Source organism: Ahaetulla prasina, chromosome 1, assembly GCF_028640845.1.
Source record: "Ahaetulla prasina isolate Xishuangbanna chromosome 1, ASM2864084v1, whole genome shotgun sequence".
NCBI lineage: Eukaryota > Metazoa > Chordata > Lepidosauria > Squamata > Colubridae > Ahaetulla > Ahaetulla prasina.
Window position 1 is genome coordinate 373,871,173 of NC_080539.1, and position 17,546 is coordinate 373,888,718.

The following is a 17,546-nucleotide window of genomic DNA, read 5'->3' on the forward strand; positions in this document are numbered from 1 at the left end:
TCAGTAATTGTTAAGTGAATTTGGCTTCCCGTCGACTTTGCTTGCATGAAGAGGGCCTCCCGCTGCACCTGAAAGACTTCCGTGCAGGTCCGTTCGTGTTTGCAGCCCAGGTCGCTCAGCTTCGCCTTCAGGGCCTCGATTTCGGCCTGTGAACTGGCCCTCAGCTGCTCGTGGGCCTCCTTGGAGACAGCGCCTTGGCGGATCTCATCCAGCTGGGCCTGGAGTTGGGAGGCCTCCTGGGCTTTCGCTTTCAGCTCCTGTTCCAACAGCTTTGCTTTGGCCTTCAACTCCCACAAGGTACCCTCCAAGGCCTCCTTGGCCCGGGCGTGCTCGACCAGGGGCACCGACTCTCGCCTGTAGGCCTCGGTGGTCTTCTGAAGTTCTGCCAGCTCGGTTTGGGTAGAGGTGTACTTCTCTTTCATCTCCAGCAGCTTCTTCTCAGCCCCGGAGAGGGCGGTCTTCAACTTCCCCACCATGTCTTCGTGGTCCGCTCTCAAGACGTACTGAGAGGCCAGCCTCTCCTTGGTCACTTGAAGCTCCTCTTCCAGCTTCTCCCGGCCTTCCTGGAGCTCCTCGACGTGAGCCTTCACTTCTTCGTGTTGCTTCGCCATGGCCTTCAGCTGCTCTCGCAGCTTGCTGGTCTCCTCCTGAAGGGACTGGCTGACCGAAGACCTTCCTTCAAGCATCTCGTGTCTCTCCTCCTCCAAAGTGGCCCTCAGTTCTCTTAGTTCTTCTTCCGCAGAGGTGCATCTCTTTAGAAGGACTTCTTTCTCCTGGGACATTGCATCCAAGGAGGCACCAAGGGTGGCTTTCATCTTCTCGTACGCCTCAACGGAGCAGTTTTGGGCCCCTTTTTCTTCTTGATCCCTGAGCAGCCCTTCCAAATCCTTCACCTTCTGATCTTGCTCCTTCAGCTCCTCCCGAGTCTGGTGCAGAGCAGCCTTGACCGTCTCGAGTTCAGTTCTGGAACTCTCCGCCATCTCTTTGTCCTCCACGGACAAGATGCCCAGCTCGATCTGTTCCTCAAGGAGTTTGACTTCAGCCAAAGCTGCCTGATATTTCTCCTGGGTCTCGCTCAGCTCGCTCATCAGCGCCTCCATCTCTTCTCGGGTTATCGGGTTGAATTTGCTTTTTCCTTCCGGCTCCGATCCGGCTTTATTTTCCGTCGCTCGGTTCTCTCTGATCGGATCATCCGAGAGGCTGATCTTCCCCAAAGCTTCTTTAAGGGCCGCGATTTGCTTCTCGTAATCGTCCTTCAGCTGTTCGTAAGCCTCTGCTGAGACGAGTTTACGAGGGCTGCCATCTGTTCCGTTGCTTTCCAGGGACTTCAGAAGCTCTTGAGCCTCCAGCTGCTGTCCTTTCAGCTTCTCGAACTCGGATCTGAGCGTGTCGTACAAAATGATAGGGATGAAGTCCCCGGAAGCGTCAGCCTCGCTCTGGTCATTCTCGTCCTTCTCCAGAACCTGCACAAAAAAGGAAATTTGATTTATTGGATACAAACAAAGAGAGAGAGAGAGGGAAAAAAAACCCAAATATGTTCAGGAGAGAGTTTAATGCATAGCCTCAGTGACTGTGATACATGCATATAGCTAAAGGTAAAGGTTCCCCTCGCACATATGTGCTAGTCGTTTCCGACTCTAGGGGGCAGTGCTCATCTCCGTTTCAAAGCCGAAGAGCCAGCGCTGTCCGAAGACGTCTCTGTGGTCATGTGGCCAGCATGACTCAACGCCAAAGGCGCACGGAACGCTGTTCCCTTCCCACCAAAGATGGTCCCTATTTTTCTACTTGCATTTTTTATGTGCTTTCGAACTGCTAGGTTGGCAGAAGCTGGGACAAGGAACGGGAGTTCACCCCGTTATGCAGCAGTAGGGATTCGAACCGCTGAACTGCCGATCTTTCGATCGACAAGCTCAGCGTCTTAGCCACTGAGCCACCATGTCCCTACTTGCATATAGCTAGTCCTCAGCTTTTGACCGATACTTTACGTTCTTCTACTGGCTTTTACCTTCCATGGCTAACCTTAAAAGGGAATTTATTGTTGTTTAAATAACAATAAAATAAAACGATATATTGTTGTTCCGCGACTTGGGACCACAGTTGAGCCCCAAAACCTCCGTTGCTAAAGCGAGACAGTTGTTAAGTGAGTTTTGCCCCATTTTAGGACCACTCATTTATTTATTTCGATTTTTATACCGCCCTTCTCCCGGAGGACTCACTCATGCCAAAGTTGTTAAGTGAATCAGTAATTGTTAAGTGAATTTGGCTTCCCCGTCGACTTTGCTTGCCTGAAGGTCGCAAAGATCACATCACCCCGGGCTGCTGCAACAGTCATAAGTACCTGCCAGTTGCCAATTGTTTGAACTTGGATCATATGACCACGGAGATGCTAAAACGGTCATGTGTGTGAAAAATTGTCATAAGACACTTTGTTCGGTACCGTTGTAACTTTGAAACGGTCACTAAATGAACTGTTGCAAGTCAACAACTGCCACCTGTAGCTTGTAGTTGATTAACTCAAGCAATATTGCTCCACAGCAAGGGAATAAATGCCCAGGTGGGCAAAGCTAGGATTTACCTGTATTTTTTCCATTAATTTTTTGTTCTTCTGGGTTAGGGACTCTATCTGGCCCTGCAGGGTTGCTAAGAGTTCTTCCGTGGAGGCATTTAAGGTTTTCTTGGAGAGAAGCTCAGCAGTTGCTAAAAACAAAGGAAGGAGGAGGAGGAGGAAAAAGGAGAAGAAGAAGAAGAAGAAGAAGAAGAGGAGGAGGAGGAGGAGGAAGAAGAAGAAGAAGAAGAAGAAGAAGAAGAAGAAGAAGAAGAAGAAGAAGAAGAAGAAGAAGAAGAAGAAGAAGAAGAAGAAGAAGAAGAAGAAGAAGAAGAGGAGGAGGAGGAGGAGAAAGAAAAGGAAAAGGAGGAGGAAGAAGAAGAAGAAGAAGAAAAGGAGGAGGAGGAGGAGGAGGAGGAAGAGGAGGAGGAGGAGGAGGAGGAAGAAGAAGAGGAGGAGGAGGAGGAGGAGGAAGAAGAAGAAGAAGAGGAGGAGAAGGAAGAAGAGGAGGAAGAGGAAGAAGAAGAAGAGGAGGAGGAGGAGGAGGAGGAGGAGGAGGAGAGGAGGAGGAGGAAGAAAAGGAAGAGGAGGAGGAGGAGGAAGAAGAGGAGGAGGAGGAGGAGGAGGAGGAAGAAGAGAGGAGGAGGAGGAGGAAGAAGAAGAAGAGAAGAAGAAGAAGAAGAAGAAGAAGAAGAAGAAGAAGAAGAAGAAGAAGAAGAAGAAGAAGAAGAAGAAGAAGAAGAAGAAGAAGAAGAAGAGGAGGAGGAGGAGGAGAAAGAAAAGGAAAAGGAGGAGGAAGAAGAAGAAGAAGAAGAAAAGGAGGAGGAGGAAGAGGAAGAGGAAGAGGAGGAGGAGGAGGAGGAGGAAGAAGAAGAGGAGGAGGAGGAGGAAGAGGAAGAAGAGGAAGAAGAGGAAGAGGAAGGAGGAAGAGGAAGAGGAGGAGGAGGAAGAGGAAGGAGGAGGAGAAGAGGAAGAGGAGGAGGAGGAGAAGGAGGAAGAGGAAGAAGAGGAAGAAGAGGAAGGAGGAGGAAGGAGGAGGAGGAGGAGGAGGAGGAGGAGGAGGAGAGGAGGAGGAGGAGGAAGAAGAAGAGGAAGAAGAGGAGGAGAAGGAAGAAGAAGAAGAGGAGGAGGAGGAAGAAGAAGAAGAGGAGGAGGAAGAAGAGGAAGAAGGAGAAGAAGGAGGAGGAGGAGGGAAAAATAAGTGAAAATGTGCAAAAAAAATAGATTAAAGCTGGTGAAGAAGCCCACTCCAGGGCTAAAGTTACGAAAATACAGGTAGTCCTCGACTTACGACCACAATCGAGCCCAAAAATGTAATCTTGCTAAGTGAGGCCTTTGTTAAGTGCGTTTCGTCTCATTTTACGACCTTTCTCGCCACCGTGGGTTAAGTGAATCTGGCTTCCCCGTCGACTTTGCTCGCCAGACGGTTGCAAAAGGGGCTCACGTGACACGCCTCCCCCGGCCGCCCCCAGGACACTGCGACCGTCATAAACATGAGTTCATTTTCAAGCACTCGATTGTAAATCGCGTAAAAACCATCATAAATGTGAGTCGGTTGCCAAGTAGAGGAATTTTGCCCACGGGGCTGCCGCAACGGTTGTGTGGGGGGGGAAAAGGTCATAAGTCACTTTTTTTCCAGTGCTGTCACTAAATGGACCGTTGTAAGTCGAGGACTACCGGTAGCCTGCCAACAGATTAAGACGGAGCCTTACCTGGGAACTCCAGCAGGTCCCCCTCTTCGTCCTGCAGGGTTTCCACATCATAGCTGGTGTTTTCCTTCTCGTTCTGCACAAAGAGAAGACGAGAGGGGAGGTTTCCCAAAAAGTGAGACTCTAAGACAAGTTCTACGGAGAAGGAGAGGAGCCGACGGACTCCGTTCGGCTCAAGGAAAAGACAAACTTCATGCAAAGGTGCGTTTGTCCCTCTTAGATACCGTCCAGATGTGATGGAAGGGAATTCCGAGTTCCCTAGAGGGAGGGAGGGAGGATCCTTGGTGCTGGGTTTAGTAGTTTCCTTGCAGAGGTTTCGTTATCCAACTAGGTAACATCATCAGGGGCTAGACCAGAGTGGGGTTTTGGGAGAGGAGGAGAAAGACGAAGACTGTGGGGTCCTTGGTGCTTTCTGAGCTGATATGTTGGTGCACACGTTTCATTACCAAACTAGGTAGTATCATCAGTGCACAGGGAAAGCAGCCAAGGTACCCCACAGTTCTCCTCTTCCTCCTCCCCCCTTCTACCACTGATGATGTTCCCTAGTCGGGTCATAAAACCTCTGCAAAACAAAAGCAAAACTCAGAAAGCATCAAGAACCAGTGGTGGGATTCAAATAATTTAACAACCGGTTCTCTGCCCTACTGACCAGCTGGGTAGGCGTGGCTCGGTGGTCATGTGACTGTTGGGGCGTGGCCAACTCAACGTCACTCACGTCGATGGGCGCTTCGCCTTAGCTGTTACAATGTACTAAGGGTTAAGCAGAGAGGCGGCTTCTGTAAGCAGGGCAATAAAGATTAGGCTAGAAACGCCACCAGAATGTTTCCTTCCTTACAGGATTAGCCCTGTAAAGTAGGAAAAAACAAAATAAGATTTCTTCCAACAGCCGGTTCTCCGAACTGCTTAAAAAGTTAACAACCGGTTCTCCCGAATAGGTGCGAACTGACTGAATCCCACCACTGCCAAGAACCACATACTCCTCCTCCTCCTCCTCCTCTTCTACCACTGATGATGTTCCCTAGTCGGGTCATAAGACGTCTGCAAAAAAACCAACAACCTCAGAAAGCACCAAGGACCGGACACTCCTCCTCCTTCTCCCTTCTAACCCCAAGGACCACACAGTTCAATCCTGGGCTACAAATATTCTCTTCCATCAGATGGGGGCGTAAAGGAGCAAGTGACAACTTACTTCAGATAGTTGATGTAAGGATAAAGAAGGCAGCTCCTCCCGAACAGTTCCCAGAGCATACATTTTATCTATTAAATTACTATTTATTAAATTACTATTTGCCACCCATCTCTCCGGAAGGCGACATTGGGCGATGCTTTATGATGGGGATGTCAGCCTGCTATTGTTTGGTAAGATTCCGTCTACGGGCGAGGAACCATAATGGAAACTGCTTGAAACAATCACAAAATGTCTTTCTTGGATTTAGCAGCCTGACCGCCCTTGCTTTAACTGGACCATCGAGGGGCTGGGCAACTCGGGTGGTCACTCCATCGGAGCGAGACAACGCATCTCAAGGTCATCTTAAAGGAATGAGGTGACCCTCAAATCCTCCTTCGGTACCTCACATGATGAAAGCCGGCTTCGCAGCACCTCCAGTTCCTTCTTAAGATTTTCCTTCTCGTTTGCCGTCTCCACCAGTTGGTTTTGGAGATCCTCTACCTGGTTAAGACAACAACAACAACAACAAAAAGCCCCCAAAATTATTTTTTTTTCCAATTGTGACTCTCACCTATTTGGGTATCTGATGACTTCTTTTCAACTGAACTGAAAATTCTAGATACGGAGTTTCCTGATGTACTTTAGAGTTAACTGGCTAGTTGAGTTCACACAAAATGCTGAACTGGACTAAGATAGGTTTGGAGTTTGTTGTTGGAAACCAGGAAAGTGGATCTTCGAATTTGCAGTAGGAAAGGGGCTTTGGATCGACACGTTCTCGATGAGAAGGGTCAGTCTCTGCTTGTGTGAACTATGCAAGTCACCACAAGCCAAAAGATGCCCTAGGGTTTGAGCGTTTGGGGTCACTTATAGCCATTAAGTCCTTCCTTCCTTTTTCCTTCCTTCCTTCTTTTCTCTTTCTCTTTCTTTCTTTCTTTCTTCTCTCTCTCTCTCTTTCTTTCTTTCTTCTTGCCTGCCTGCTTGCCTGCATTTTGGTTGTAAGTTGAGGACTACCTGTATTAAATATGCCATGATTTAAGAATCTCTTTAAGAAGAAATTGGACAGCCGTTTGTCTGAAATGGTATAGGTGTCCTGCCCAAGCAGGGGGTTGGACTAGAAGACCTCCAAGGCCCCTTCCAACTCTGTTATTCTATTCTGTTCTGTTCCATTCCATTCATATTCCATTCTCTGTTCTGTTCTGTTCTGTTCTGTTCTGTTCTATTCTATTCTATTCTCTATTCTCTATTCTCTATTCTCTATTCTATTCTATTCTATTCTATATTCTGTATTCTATTCTACACTACTCTACTCTATTCTATATTCTGTATTCTGTATTCTGTTCTATTCTATTCTATTCTATATTCTGTATTCTATTCTATATTCTGTATTCTATTCTATTCTATATTCTGTATTATATTCTACTCTACTCTATTCTATATTCTGTATTCTATTCTATTCTATATTCTGTATTCTATTCTACTCTACTCTATTCTATATTCTGTATTCTGTTCTATTCTATTCTATTCTATTCTATTCTATTCTATATTCTGTATTCTATTCTACTCTACTCTTTTCTATATTCTGTATTCTATTCTATTCTATTCTATATTCTGTATTCTATTCTATATTCTGTATTTTATTCTATATTCTGTATTCTATTCTATATTCTGTATTCTATTCTATTCTATTCTATATTCTCTATTCTATTCTACTCTACTCTTTTCTATATTCTCTATTCTATTCTATTCTATATTCTGTATTCTATTCTACTCTACTCTATTCTATATTCTGTATTCTGTTCTATTCTATTCTATTCTATTCTATTCTATTCTATTCTATATTCTGTATTCTATTCTACTCTACTCTTTTCTATATTCTGTATTCTATTCTATTCTATTCTATATTCTGTATTCTATTCTATATTCTGTATTCTATTCTATTCTATTCTATATTCTCTATTCTATTCTACTTTACTCTTTTCTATATTCTCTATTCTATTCTATTCTATTCTATTCTATTCTATATTCTGTATTCTATTCTATTCTATATTCTGTATTCTACTCTACTCTACTCTATTCTATTCTTGCAATTAGTAAGCTGCCATTAGGCTCTTTGCATCACTGAGGTTACTGTGTTGTACTGTGTGACATCATTATGAGTTCAACCATCTGTCGAGCATCTTTGTGTTCTTCTGTTCCAGAAGACTACTCACCTGCTTCTCCAGAATAGGCAAGGAGCCATTCTGAATCTCCAGCTGCTACCAGAGGCAAAAAAAAGAGAGAAGAAAAGAGGTAAAGGTCATTACCAGGAAAAAAAATTCTGATTCATTAAAGGATCTTTTGAAACCACTCTTCCCAATCCTGGATGGCCAGAAAATAAAATAAAGCATGGAATCATAAGTCGAGGACTACCTGTAGACGATGGGAACTTAGTGAGTTAGCGGAACTCCTTTGACATGCCTTTAATTTCTGAAATGTGGTGGGTTTTTTGCCCCAAATCTGTGGGTCAGTCCAAGCTTTGGAGGAAGTGCACGGAGGTGGGACTTCTCTTTGTTACCGCTAATGTGCCTGTTTGACCTCGGAGGTCAAACACAGAGCATCAAGGAGAGAGGGGGGAGAAGAGAGGGAAGGAGGGAGGGACAGAGAAGATAGACAGTAGATCAGGGGTGTCAAACTCATGGCCTGGGGGACAGGGTGCTTAGATCTGGCCAGTCCTGGAAACAGCAAAGGGCCCGGCCGATGGAGCTTGGAAGCCCCACGGGTTGCCCTCACGAGCTCCGTTTTTGTTGGCAGAGGGTTGCAGGAGGCCATCGCAGCCAAAAATAGAGCTCAGGAGCCCGTTTTTGCGGGCAGAGTGCTTGGGCCACCACAGGTGCCCCTGACATATGACGGTGAGCTGGCCACGCCCACCCTGGCCCCCGAAGTCAAACACAGCCCTGATGCGGCCCTCAATGAAATCAAGTTTGACATTCCTGCAAAAGATAGATAGATAGATAGATAGATAGATAGATAGATAGATAGATAGATAGATAGATAGATAGATAGATATAAATAGAGATAGATAGATATAAATAGAGATAGATAGATAGATAGATAGATAGATAGATAGATAGATAGATAGATAGATAGATAGATAGATAGATAGATAGATAGATATAAATAAAGATAGATATAAATAGAGATAGATAGATATAAATAGAGATAGATATAAATAGAGATAGATAGATAGATAGATAGATAGATAGATAGATAGATAGATAAATAGATATAAATAGAGATAGATAGATAGATATAGAGATAGATAGATAGATAGATAGATAGATAGATAGATAGATAGATAGATAGATAGATAGATAGATAGATAGATATAAATAGAGATAGATAGATAGATAGATAGATAGATAGATAGATAGATAGATAGATAGAGATGATAGATAGATAGATAGATAGATAGATAGATAGATAGATAGATAGATAGATAGATAGATAGATAGATAGATAGAGATAGATAGATAGATAGATAGATAGATAGATAGATAGATAGATAGATAAATAGATAGATATAGAGATAGATAGATAGATAGATAGATAGATAGATAGATAGATAGATAGATATAGATAGATAGATAGAGATAGAGATAGATAGATAGATAGATAGATAGATAGATATAAATAGAGATAGATAGATAGATAGATAGATAGATAGATAGATAGATAGATAGATAGATAGATAGATATAAATAGAGATAGATATAGAGATAGATAGATAGATAGATAGATAGATAGATAGATAGATAGATAGATAGATAGATAGATATAAATAGAGATAGATAGATAGATATAAATAGAGATAGATAGATAGATAGATAGATAGATAGATAGAGTAGATAAACAGAAGAGAGATGACAGAGAGAGACAGAGAGATGAGATCAATAGCAGACTTAGACTTATCTACCGCTTCACAGTACTTTACAGCCCTCTCTAAGCAGTTTACTGAGTCAGCCTATTGCCTCCAATAATCTGGGCCTCATTTTACCGACTTTGGAAGAACGGAAGGCTGAGTCAACCTTGAGCCAATCAGGATCAAACTGCTGGCAGTGGGCAGAGTCAGCCTGCGATGCCGCATTCCGACCACTGCGCCACCACGTCTCTTCTGCTGGGTTTTCTAAGAGAGCTTCATTCTAGCACCTTCCTCCGGGGTCTTTCTTCAAGCACTCACTTCCTGTTTCTGTTTGTCTTGGAGATGCTCCAGTCCCCGGATCTTTTGGAGAAACTCCGCCCTCTCCTGCCGTAACCGCACAATCTCCTCGTAGGCTTCCCGATCCCCCTAGAAACAAGGAAGATAGTTGGGTGAAGTTTTTTTGTTGTTGTTTTGCCCCATTTTACAACCTTCCTGGCCGCCATTGTTAAGTGAGTCACTGCAGTCTCTAAGTTACTAACATGGTTATACTTACGATGGTTGAATTATCCCCATGATAATTCAACCGTCGTTGATAATAAGGGTCTGTGTGGCTCAGACTGCTAAGACAGTCTGTTATTAACAGCAGCTGCCTGCAATTACTGCAGGTTCTAGCCCCACCAGGCCCAAGGTTGACTCAGCCTTCCATCCTTTAGAAGGTAGGTAAAATGAGGACCCAGATTGTTGGGGGCAATAAAGTTGACTTTGTATATAATATACAAATGGATGAAGACTATTGCTTGACATAGTGTAAGCCGCCCTGAGTCTTCGGAGAAGAGCGGGATATAAATGCAAATAAAAAAAAAAAAAAGATCACGCGTTCAAAATTCAGATGCATAGCAACTGACTCACATTTATGACGGTTGCGGTGTCCCGGGGTCACCTGATCCCCTTTTGCGACCTTCTGACAAGCAAAGTTCCTCACTTAACAACTGCAGCGATTCGCGTAACAAACATGGCAGGAAAAGTCATAAAACGGGGCAAAACTCACTTCACAACTGTCTCATGTAGCAACGTAAACGGGTTCAGTTGTGGTCGTAAGTCAAGGAATACCTGCATCGGAGACTAAGCCAAGTCTAAAAACGCTGGGGAAGCTCCTGGAAGCTTGGCATTCGGACAATTCAGCCATCGATCGACATATAGAGATCATTACAATCCATTCAGAAGGGATAATAAGGGATAAGTTGGATTACTGCAATGCTCTCTACATGGGGCTGCCCTTGAGGTGCACCCGGAGGCTACAGTTAGTCCAGAATGAGGCTGCGCGAGTAGTAACGGGAGCCGTTCGTGGCTCCCACGTAACACCACTACTCTGCAGTCTGCACTGGCTTCCTGTGGTTTTTCGGGCGCGCTTCAAGATTTTGGTTACCACCTTTAAAGCGCTCCATGGCTTAGGGCCCGGGTACTTACGAGACCACCTGCTGTTACCCTTTGCCTCCCACCGACCCGTACGCTCACACAGAGAGGGTCTCCTCAGGGTGCCGTCCGCCAAACAATGTCGGCTGGCGGCCCCCAGGAGTAGGGCCTTCTCTGTTGGGGCATCGACGCTCTGGAACGAACTTCCCCCTGGCTTACGCCAAGTGCCTGATCTTCGGACCTTCCGTCGGGAGCTCAAAACACATCTATTCATTCAAGCATAATAGACTGGCATAATAGTGTGGAATTTTAATTGGGGTTTTGGGAATTTTAAAATTTAAAATTTTAATTTTAATTATCAGCCTTTTATAATCTGCTATGTTTTAATTGTTGTTTTAATTGTATATAATTTGTGTTTTATTTTTTGGCTGTACACCGCCCTGAGTCCTTCGGGAGAAGGGCAGTATAAAAATTTAATAAATAAATAAATAAATAAATAAATAAATAAATAAATAAATAAATAAATAAATAAATAAATAAATAAATAAATAAATAATAAAGAAGGAAAGCAAAAGACCAAGGCATCTCCAGCAGACAACATCCAAAGAAACGGGGATTAATACCAGACAACAAACAGGCAGGAAATGATACACGAATGAAGGAACCATCAAGGAGGAAACGACGCCACCAAACAAAACTGATTGGGTAAATCCCACACTCACTAGCACTGATGACGTTATCTAGTTGGGTAATGAAATGTCTGGGAGAAAACAGTCAACTCAGAGAGCACCAAGGACCCTACAGCCCCCCTCCTTCTCCCCTTCTTCCTCCACCACCTCCTCCTCCTCCAACCCATTCACTTCTAGCAGGGGGTCTGCAGACTTGGCTCTTTTAAGACTTGTGGACTTCAACTCCCAGAGTTCCTCAGCCAGCTTTGCTGGGAGTTGAAGTCCACAAGTCTTAAAAGAGCCAAGTTTGCAGACCCCTGACTGATGATGTTACCTACTTGGGTAATGAGACGTCTGCAAAAAACCCACCAAGCTCAGAGACCCTACAATTCAACCCTGGGCTACAGAGATTAGCTTCTTCTTTTTTTTAATTTTTATTTTTTATTTTCAATTTACATAATAAACATTTTTTAACAGTACTGTGTCATGTGTCTCTTACAGGTATTTCCATTTATTCCTATACATTTTTGTTTCTCTGTTCTAACCAGTTACACCACTAATCTTAGATAGATAACACTTATCTATCATTAAGTGTTGTATCATTAAGTGTTAAATGTGTACCCTAGGACTGTCATTAAGTGTTGTAAGTGTTGTACCTTGATGAAGGTATCTTTTCTTTTATGTACACTGAGAGCATATGCACCAAAACAAATTCCTTGTGTGTCCAATCACACTTGGCCAATAAAAAATTCTATTCTATTCTATTCTATTCTATTCTATTCTATTCTATTCTTCCACACTTCATAAAATTCTGCTTCTTCCTTGCCTTTCATTTCTAACGTGAGCCCATCCATCTCAGCACGGTTCTAGTATCTTGTATATAATCATCTCATTGGCTGGCAAATTTTCTAGCTTTTTACCAGGTTCGCCTGGTCCGCCAGTTGCGCCCCTTCCTTGACCGGGATGCCTTATGCACGGTCACTCATGCTCTGGTTACCTCTCGCTTGGACTACTGTAATGCTTTCTACATGGGGCTCCCCTTGAAGAGTATCCAGATTTTATCCAGATTTTCTGGATAAACATTTAAACTGAACAGTGGGGACAGAGAATTAACTGATATAGAAAATTTCTGTCCCCAGCAATCGAAAACTAAAAGGGTTATCAGTGCATGTAACATAGATGTCTGTATGGGTAAGACTATCAACCATGCTATCAAGCAAAACCAAGCATTTAACAGTGAGTGCCATACCATGTGCACTAAACCAACAGGTGGCAAGAAAGTAGGGGCAGTCAACACAGGTTATGTAGATAGTAAACACAAGATCAATCCAAATGGACTCAAATGTCTATACACCAATGCATGAGGAATAAACAGGGTGAATTAGAAATCCAAGTAAATGAGGGTAGATATGATATTGTTGCCATTACGGAAACTTGGTGGGATGAAACTGACAAATGGAACATACAGCTAGAGGGATATAAATTATTTAAAAGAAATAGACCAAATAAAAGAGGAGGTGGAGTTGCACTATATATAAGAAATAACTACATCTCTACAGAAATAGAGCACAACAATGATGAAAATCATCTTGAATGTATTTGGGTCAATATAAAAGGGTGAAAACGATATTGCCATAGGTCTATACTATAGGCCACCCAACCAAACAGAGGAAGTAGATGAACTTTTGCTAGTCAGCTAACTAAGGTATGTAGGAAGCACATCACAGTAGTAATGGGGATTTTAACTACCCTGACATCAACTGGGAAACAAACTCTGCACCAAGTGGAAGATCCAACAGGTTCCTAACAAACCTAGCAGACAACTTTGTTTCCCAAAAATAGAGAAGGCGACAAGGATCAGCCATATTGGACTTAATTCTCACTAACAGAGATGAAATGATAGAAGGTGTTGAAGCTACAGGAACCTTGGGGCAAGTGACCATAATATTGGAATTATTAGAACGGTGGGAGGAAAAAGAGAGTAGGAGGTAGGAAGAGGAGGAGGAGGAGGAAGAAGAGGAAGAAGAGGAAGAAGAAGAGGAGGAGGAGGAGGAGGAGGAGGAGGAGGAGGAGGAGAAGAAGAAGAAGAAGAAGAAGAAGAAGAAGGTTAAAAAGGGGGGTGGTGACTGGGCAGGCCCGACTAATTGTATATAACTGTACATTGGATGAATTATTTGATAAGATTGTAAAAATAAAACTTTTTTATAAAAAAAAAAAAAAAGCCAACACAGTTCTGGGCTGCATAAACAGAGGGATAGAATCAAGATCACGTGAAGTGTTAGTGCCACTTTATAATGCCTTGGTAAGGCCACACTTGGAATATTGCATCCAGATTTGGTCGCCACGATGTAAAAAAGATGTTGAGACTCTAGAAAGAGTGCAGAGAAGAGCAACAAAGATGATTAGGGGACTGGAGGATAAAACATATGAAGAACGGTTGCAGGAACTGGGTATGTCTAGTTTAACAAAAAGAAGGACTAGGGGAGACATGATAGCTGTGTTCCAATATCTTAGGGGCTGCCACAAAGAAGAGGGAGTCAGGCTGTTCACCAAAGCACCTGAGGGTAGAACAAGAAGCAATGGGTGGAAACTGGTCAAAGAAAGAAGCAACTTAGAATTAAGGAGAAATTTCCTGACAGTTAGAACAATTAATAAGTGGAACGACTTGCCTTCAGAAGTTGTGAATGCTCCAACACTGGAAATTTTTAAGAAAATGTTGGATAACCATCTGACTGGGATGGTATAGGGTTTCCTGCCTGGGCAGGGGGTTGGACTAGAAGGCCTCCAAGGTCCCTTCCAACTCTGATGTTATGTTATGTTATGTTAAGTACCCGGAGGCTCCAGTTGGTTCAGAATGCAGCTGCGCGGGTGATAGTGGGAGCCACACGTTGCTCCCATGTAACACCACTCCTGCGCAGTCTGCACTGGCTACCTATGGTCTTTCGGGTGCACTTCAAGGTGTTGGTGACTACCTTTAAAGCGCTCCATGGCTTAGGGCCAGGGTACTTATGGGACCGCCTGCTGTTACCGAATACCTCCCACCAACTTGTACGCTCACACAGAGAGGGACTCCTTAGGGTGCCGTCCGCCAAGCAATGTCGGCTGGCGGCCCCCAGGGGGAGGGCCTTCTCTGTGGGGGCTCCCACCCTTTGGAACGAACTTCCCCCTGGACTTCGGCAACTGCCGGACCTTCGGACTTTCCGCCGAGAGCTGAAGACCTATTTGTTTGTTCGCGCAGGACTGGCATAGGATTTTAATAGGATTTTAATTAGTTTTAATGTTTTAACATTCTATAATTCGGGGTTTTATTTTAAATGTTTTAATTCGGCCATTTGTATAATAAGTTTTTTAATTATGGTTTTATGTGTATATTGCTGTTGTTTTTTTATTATGGCTGTAAACCGCCCTGAGTCCTTCGGGAGAAGGGCGGTATAAAAATTTAATAAATAAATAAATAAATAAAATAAATAGTCTCCGACATTGAGCGTAGACAATTCTCGCCGCTGTTACTATGTGTAAAATAATGTATTGGAGTTGCTTCTTGATTTTTCGGTTAATCATTCCTCATAAAAATAGTTCAGCTTTGAATTCAATTTGTTCTCCTCTTATCGCCTGCAGCCATCTCCTGATCTGTTCCCGATATATATTTTTTTTTTGCTTTGGGGCATTGCCACCACATGTGATAAAATGTCCCATCCTTCTGCTTGCACTTCCAGCGCTCCGGTGTCATATTTGTATACATTTTAGCCAATCTCGCCGCGATTGTCTTCTAACGGGAAAACTCTTAACCGTTTCCACCTTCCAGGATACTTCCCCATTTTCTGGTTAAGCCAGAAATCCCAGTCAGTTCCCCTCCGTGCCCACATGAAGCATTTTCAGCCAAAGACACTTCCTTCTCTTTCTTCAATGGGTCATGTGGGCACAGGAACCCATCGGCCTCCTACCTGGTTGGGGTTACTGGTGGGCGGCTGGGGTGCCTTCCGCTTCCTTGGACTGTTGCTTTTCTCCTTGCAGAGAGACTGTCGGGAGGAGGAAGCCTGAGAGGTGGAGAGAAGCAGGAGGAGGGAAGGGGGAGGGAGGGAGAGGAAGGGGAGAGAAAAAGGAGGGAGGGAAGAAGATGGGGGAAAGGGAGGGAAGGGGGGAAAAAGGGAGGGAGAGAAAGAAGGTGAAGGAGAAAGAAGGGAAGGAGGGTGGGGAGAAAGAAGGGAGAGACGGAGAAAGGGAGGAGAGGGACAAGTGGGGAGAAGGAAAAAGGAGGAGAAAAGGAGGAGGGAAGAGAAGGGAGAGAGAAAGGGAGAGAGGGAGGGAGAAAAGAGGGAGGATGAAGGAGGGAGGATGCAGAGCAGTAGAAAGAAGGGGAGGAGGAAGAAGAAGAAGAGGAGGAGGAGGGAGAAAAGGAGAGGAGGGATGAGGGGAGGAGGAGGCAGGAGAAAGAAGGGAGAGGGAGGGGAAAGAAGGGAGGAAGGGAGAGAGGAGGGAGAAAGAAGGAGGGACGAGGGAGGAGGGAGAAAAGAGGGAGGAGAGGGAGGAAAAGAAGATGAGAGGAAGGAGAGGAGGAGAAAAGGAGAGGAAGGACGAAGTGAGGGGAGGAGGAGAGCAGTAGAAAGAAGGGAGAGGAGGAGAAAGAAGGAGGAGAGAGGGGAAGAGAGGGAGGGAGAAAAGGAGAGAGGGAGGAGAGGAGGAGGAGGCAGGAGAAAGAAGGGAGAGGAGGGAGAAAGAAGGAGGGAGGAGAGGAAAGGGAGAGAGGGAGGGACAAAGGGAGGGAGAAAGAAGGAAGGAGGGTGGGGAGAAAGAAGGGAAAGGGAGGGAGAAAGAAGGGAGGAGAGAGAGGGAGAGAGGAGGGAGAGAAAAGAAGGAGAGGGAGGGAGAAAAGGAGAGGGAGGGATGAGGGGAGGAGGAGGCAGGAGAAAGAAGGGAGAGGGAGGGGAAAGAAGGGAGGAAGGGAGAGGGAGGGAGAAAGAAGGAGGGACGAGGGAGGAGGAGGGAGAAAGAAGGGAGGAGGAGGGAGGAAAAGAAGATGAGAGGAGGGAGAGGAGGAGAAAAGGAGAGGGAAGGACGAAGTGAGGGGAGGGAGGGAGAGCAGTAGAAAGAAGGGAGAGGGAGGGAGAAAGAAGGGAGGGAGAGAGGGGGAAAAGAGAGGGAGGGAGAAAAAGGAGAGAGGGAGGGACGAGGGGAGGGAGGGAGAGCAGGAGAAAGAAGGGAGAGGGAGGGAGAAAGAAGGGAGGGAGGAGAGGAAAGGGAGAGAGGGAGGGACAAAGGGAGGGAGGGAGGAGGAGGGAGAAAGAAGGAGAGGAGGAGAAAGAAGGAGGGAGGGGAAAGAGGAAGGAGAAAAGGAGAGGGAGGGACGAGGGGAGGGAGGGAGAGCAGGAGAAAGAAGGGAGAGGGAGGGGGAAAGAAAAGGGTGAGGGAAAAGGGGAGAGAGGGAGGGAGGGAGGGAGGGAGGAGCATTACGAGTTGACCTCCCAGCTGTTGCTGCTACCAGTGAGCCCTTTTTGGAATAGAAAAGATTTTACCTGGGAGGACAGATCAGGTGATTGTTCCTCTGCAAAAAAAGACAAAGATATCAAAGGGATGTTTCAAGGTAGCAGGAAGATCGGCCTCCCATTTGTTTTGGGGGTCGGGGGTCGGGCGTTGATCACCCAAAGGGGTTCCTCCTGCAGACCCAGGGCTCCTGTGCTACGGCCAGACAACTAAACGAGGGGAGGGGGGGTTTAGAGACCCAGAGCTGCCGGGGGTCTTTGGACATTGAGCCATTTAGTCTAGGGGTCTCCAACCTTGGTCCCTTTAAGACTTGTGGACTTCAACTCCCAGAGTCCCTCAGCCAGCTCCGCTGGCTGAGGGACTCTGGGAGTTGAAGTCCACAAGTCTTAAAGGGACCAAGGTTGGAGACCCCTGATATAGGATATCAACATATCCAAGTGCTTATTACAGCTGCCAGGCGGGGGCGGGCCTGGCGTCAACTGCCTTACAGGTAGTCCTCGACGTACGACCGCAACAGAGCCCCACGTTTCTGTCGCCAAGTCCGAGGCTTCTTACGTGAGCACGTGATCCCGTTTTACGACCTTTCTTGCTGCGGCCGTTAAGCGAATCCCCGCAGTAACCTGGTTGTTCAGTGAATCTGGGCTTCCCCGAGGACTTCGCTTGT

The 17,546-nt window shown here is 45.2% G+C and overlaps 1 protein-coding gene across 1 annotated transcript in view; it reads right to left on the minus strand.

Annotated features, from left to right (window-relative positions):
* The window catches only part of ANKRD24 (ankyrin repeat domain 24), a 52,948-nt gene that overhangs the window by 14,162 nt on the left and 21,240 nt on the right, over window positions 1-17,546 (minus strand). Inside the window, exons 9-16 of the mRNA XM_058163405.1 lie at window positions 16,915-16,943; window positions 15,346-15,438; window positions 9,639-9,746; window positions 7,633-7,677; window positions 5,825-5,923; window positions 4,258-4,330; window positions 2,576-2,697; window positions 42-1,463 (exon numbers count right to left, since the gene is read on the minus strand). Of these exons, the coding sequence (XP_058019388.1) occupies window positions 42-1,463; window positions 2,576-2,697; window positions 4,258-4,330; window positions 5,825-5,923; window positions 7,633-7,677; window positions 9,639-9,746; window positions 15,346-15,438; window positions 16,915-16,943 (1,991 nt within the window). The remainder of the gene's footprint in view (window positions 1-41; window positions 1,464-2,575; window positions 2,698-4,257; window positions 4,331-5,824; window positions 5,924-7,632; window positions 7,678-9,638; window positions 9,747-15,345; window positions 15,439-16,914; window positions 16,944-17,546) is intronic.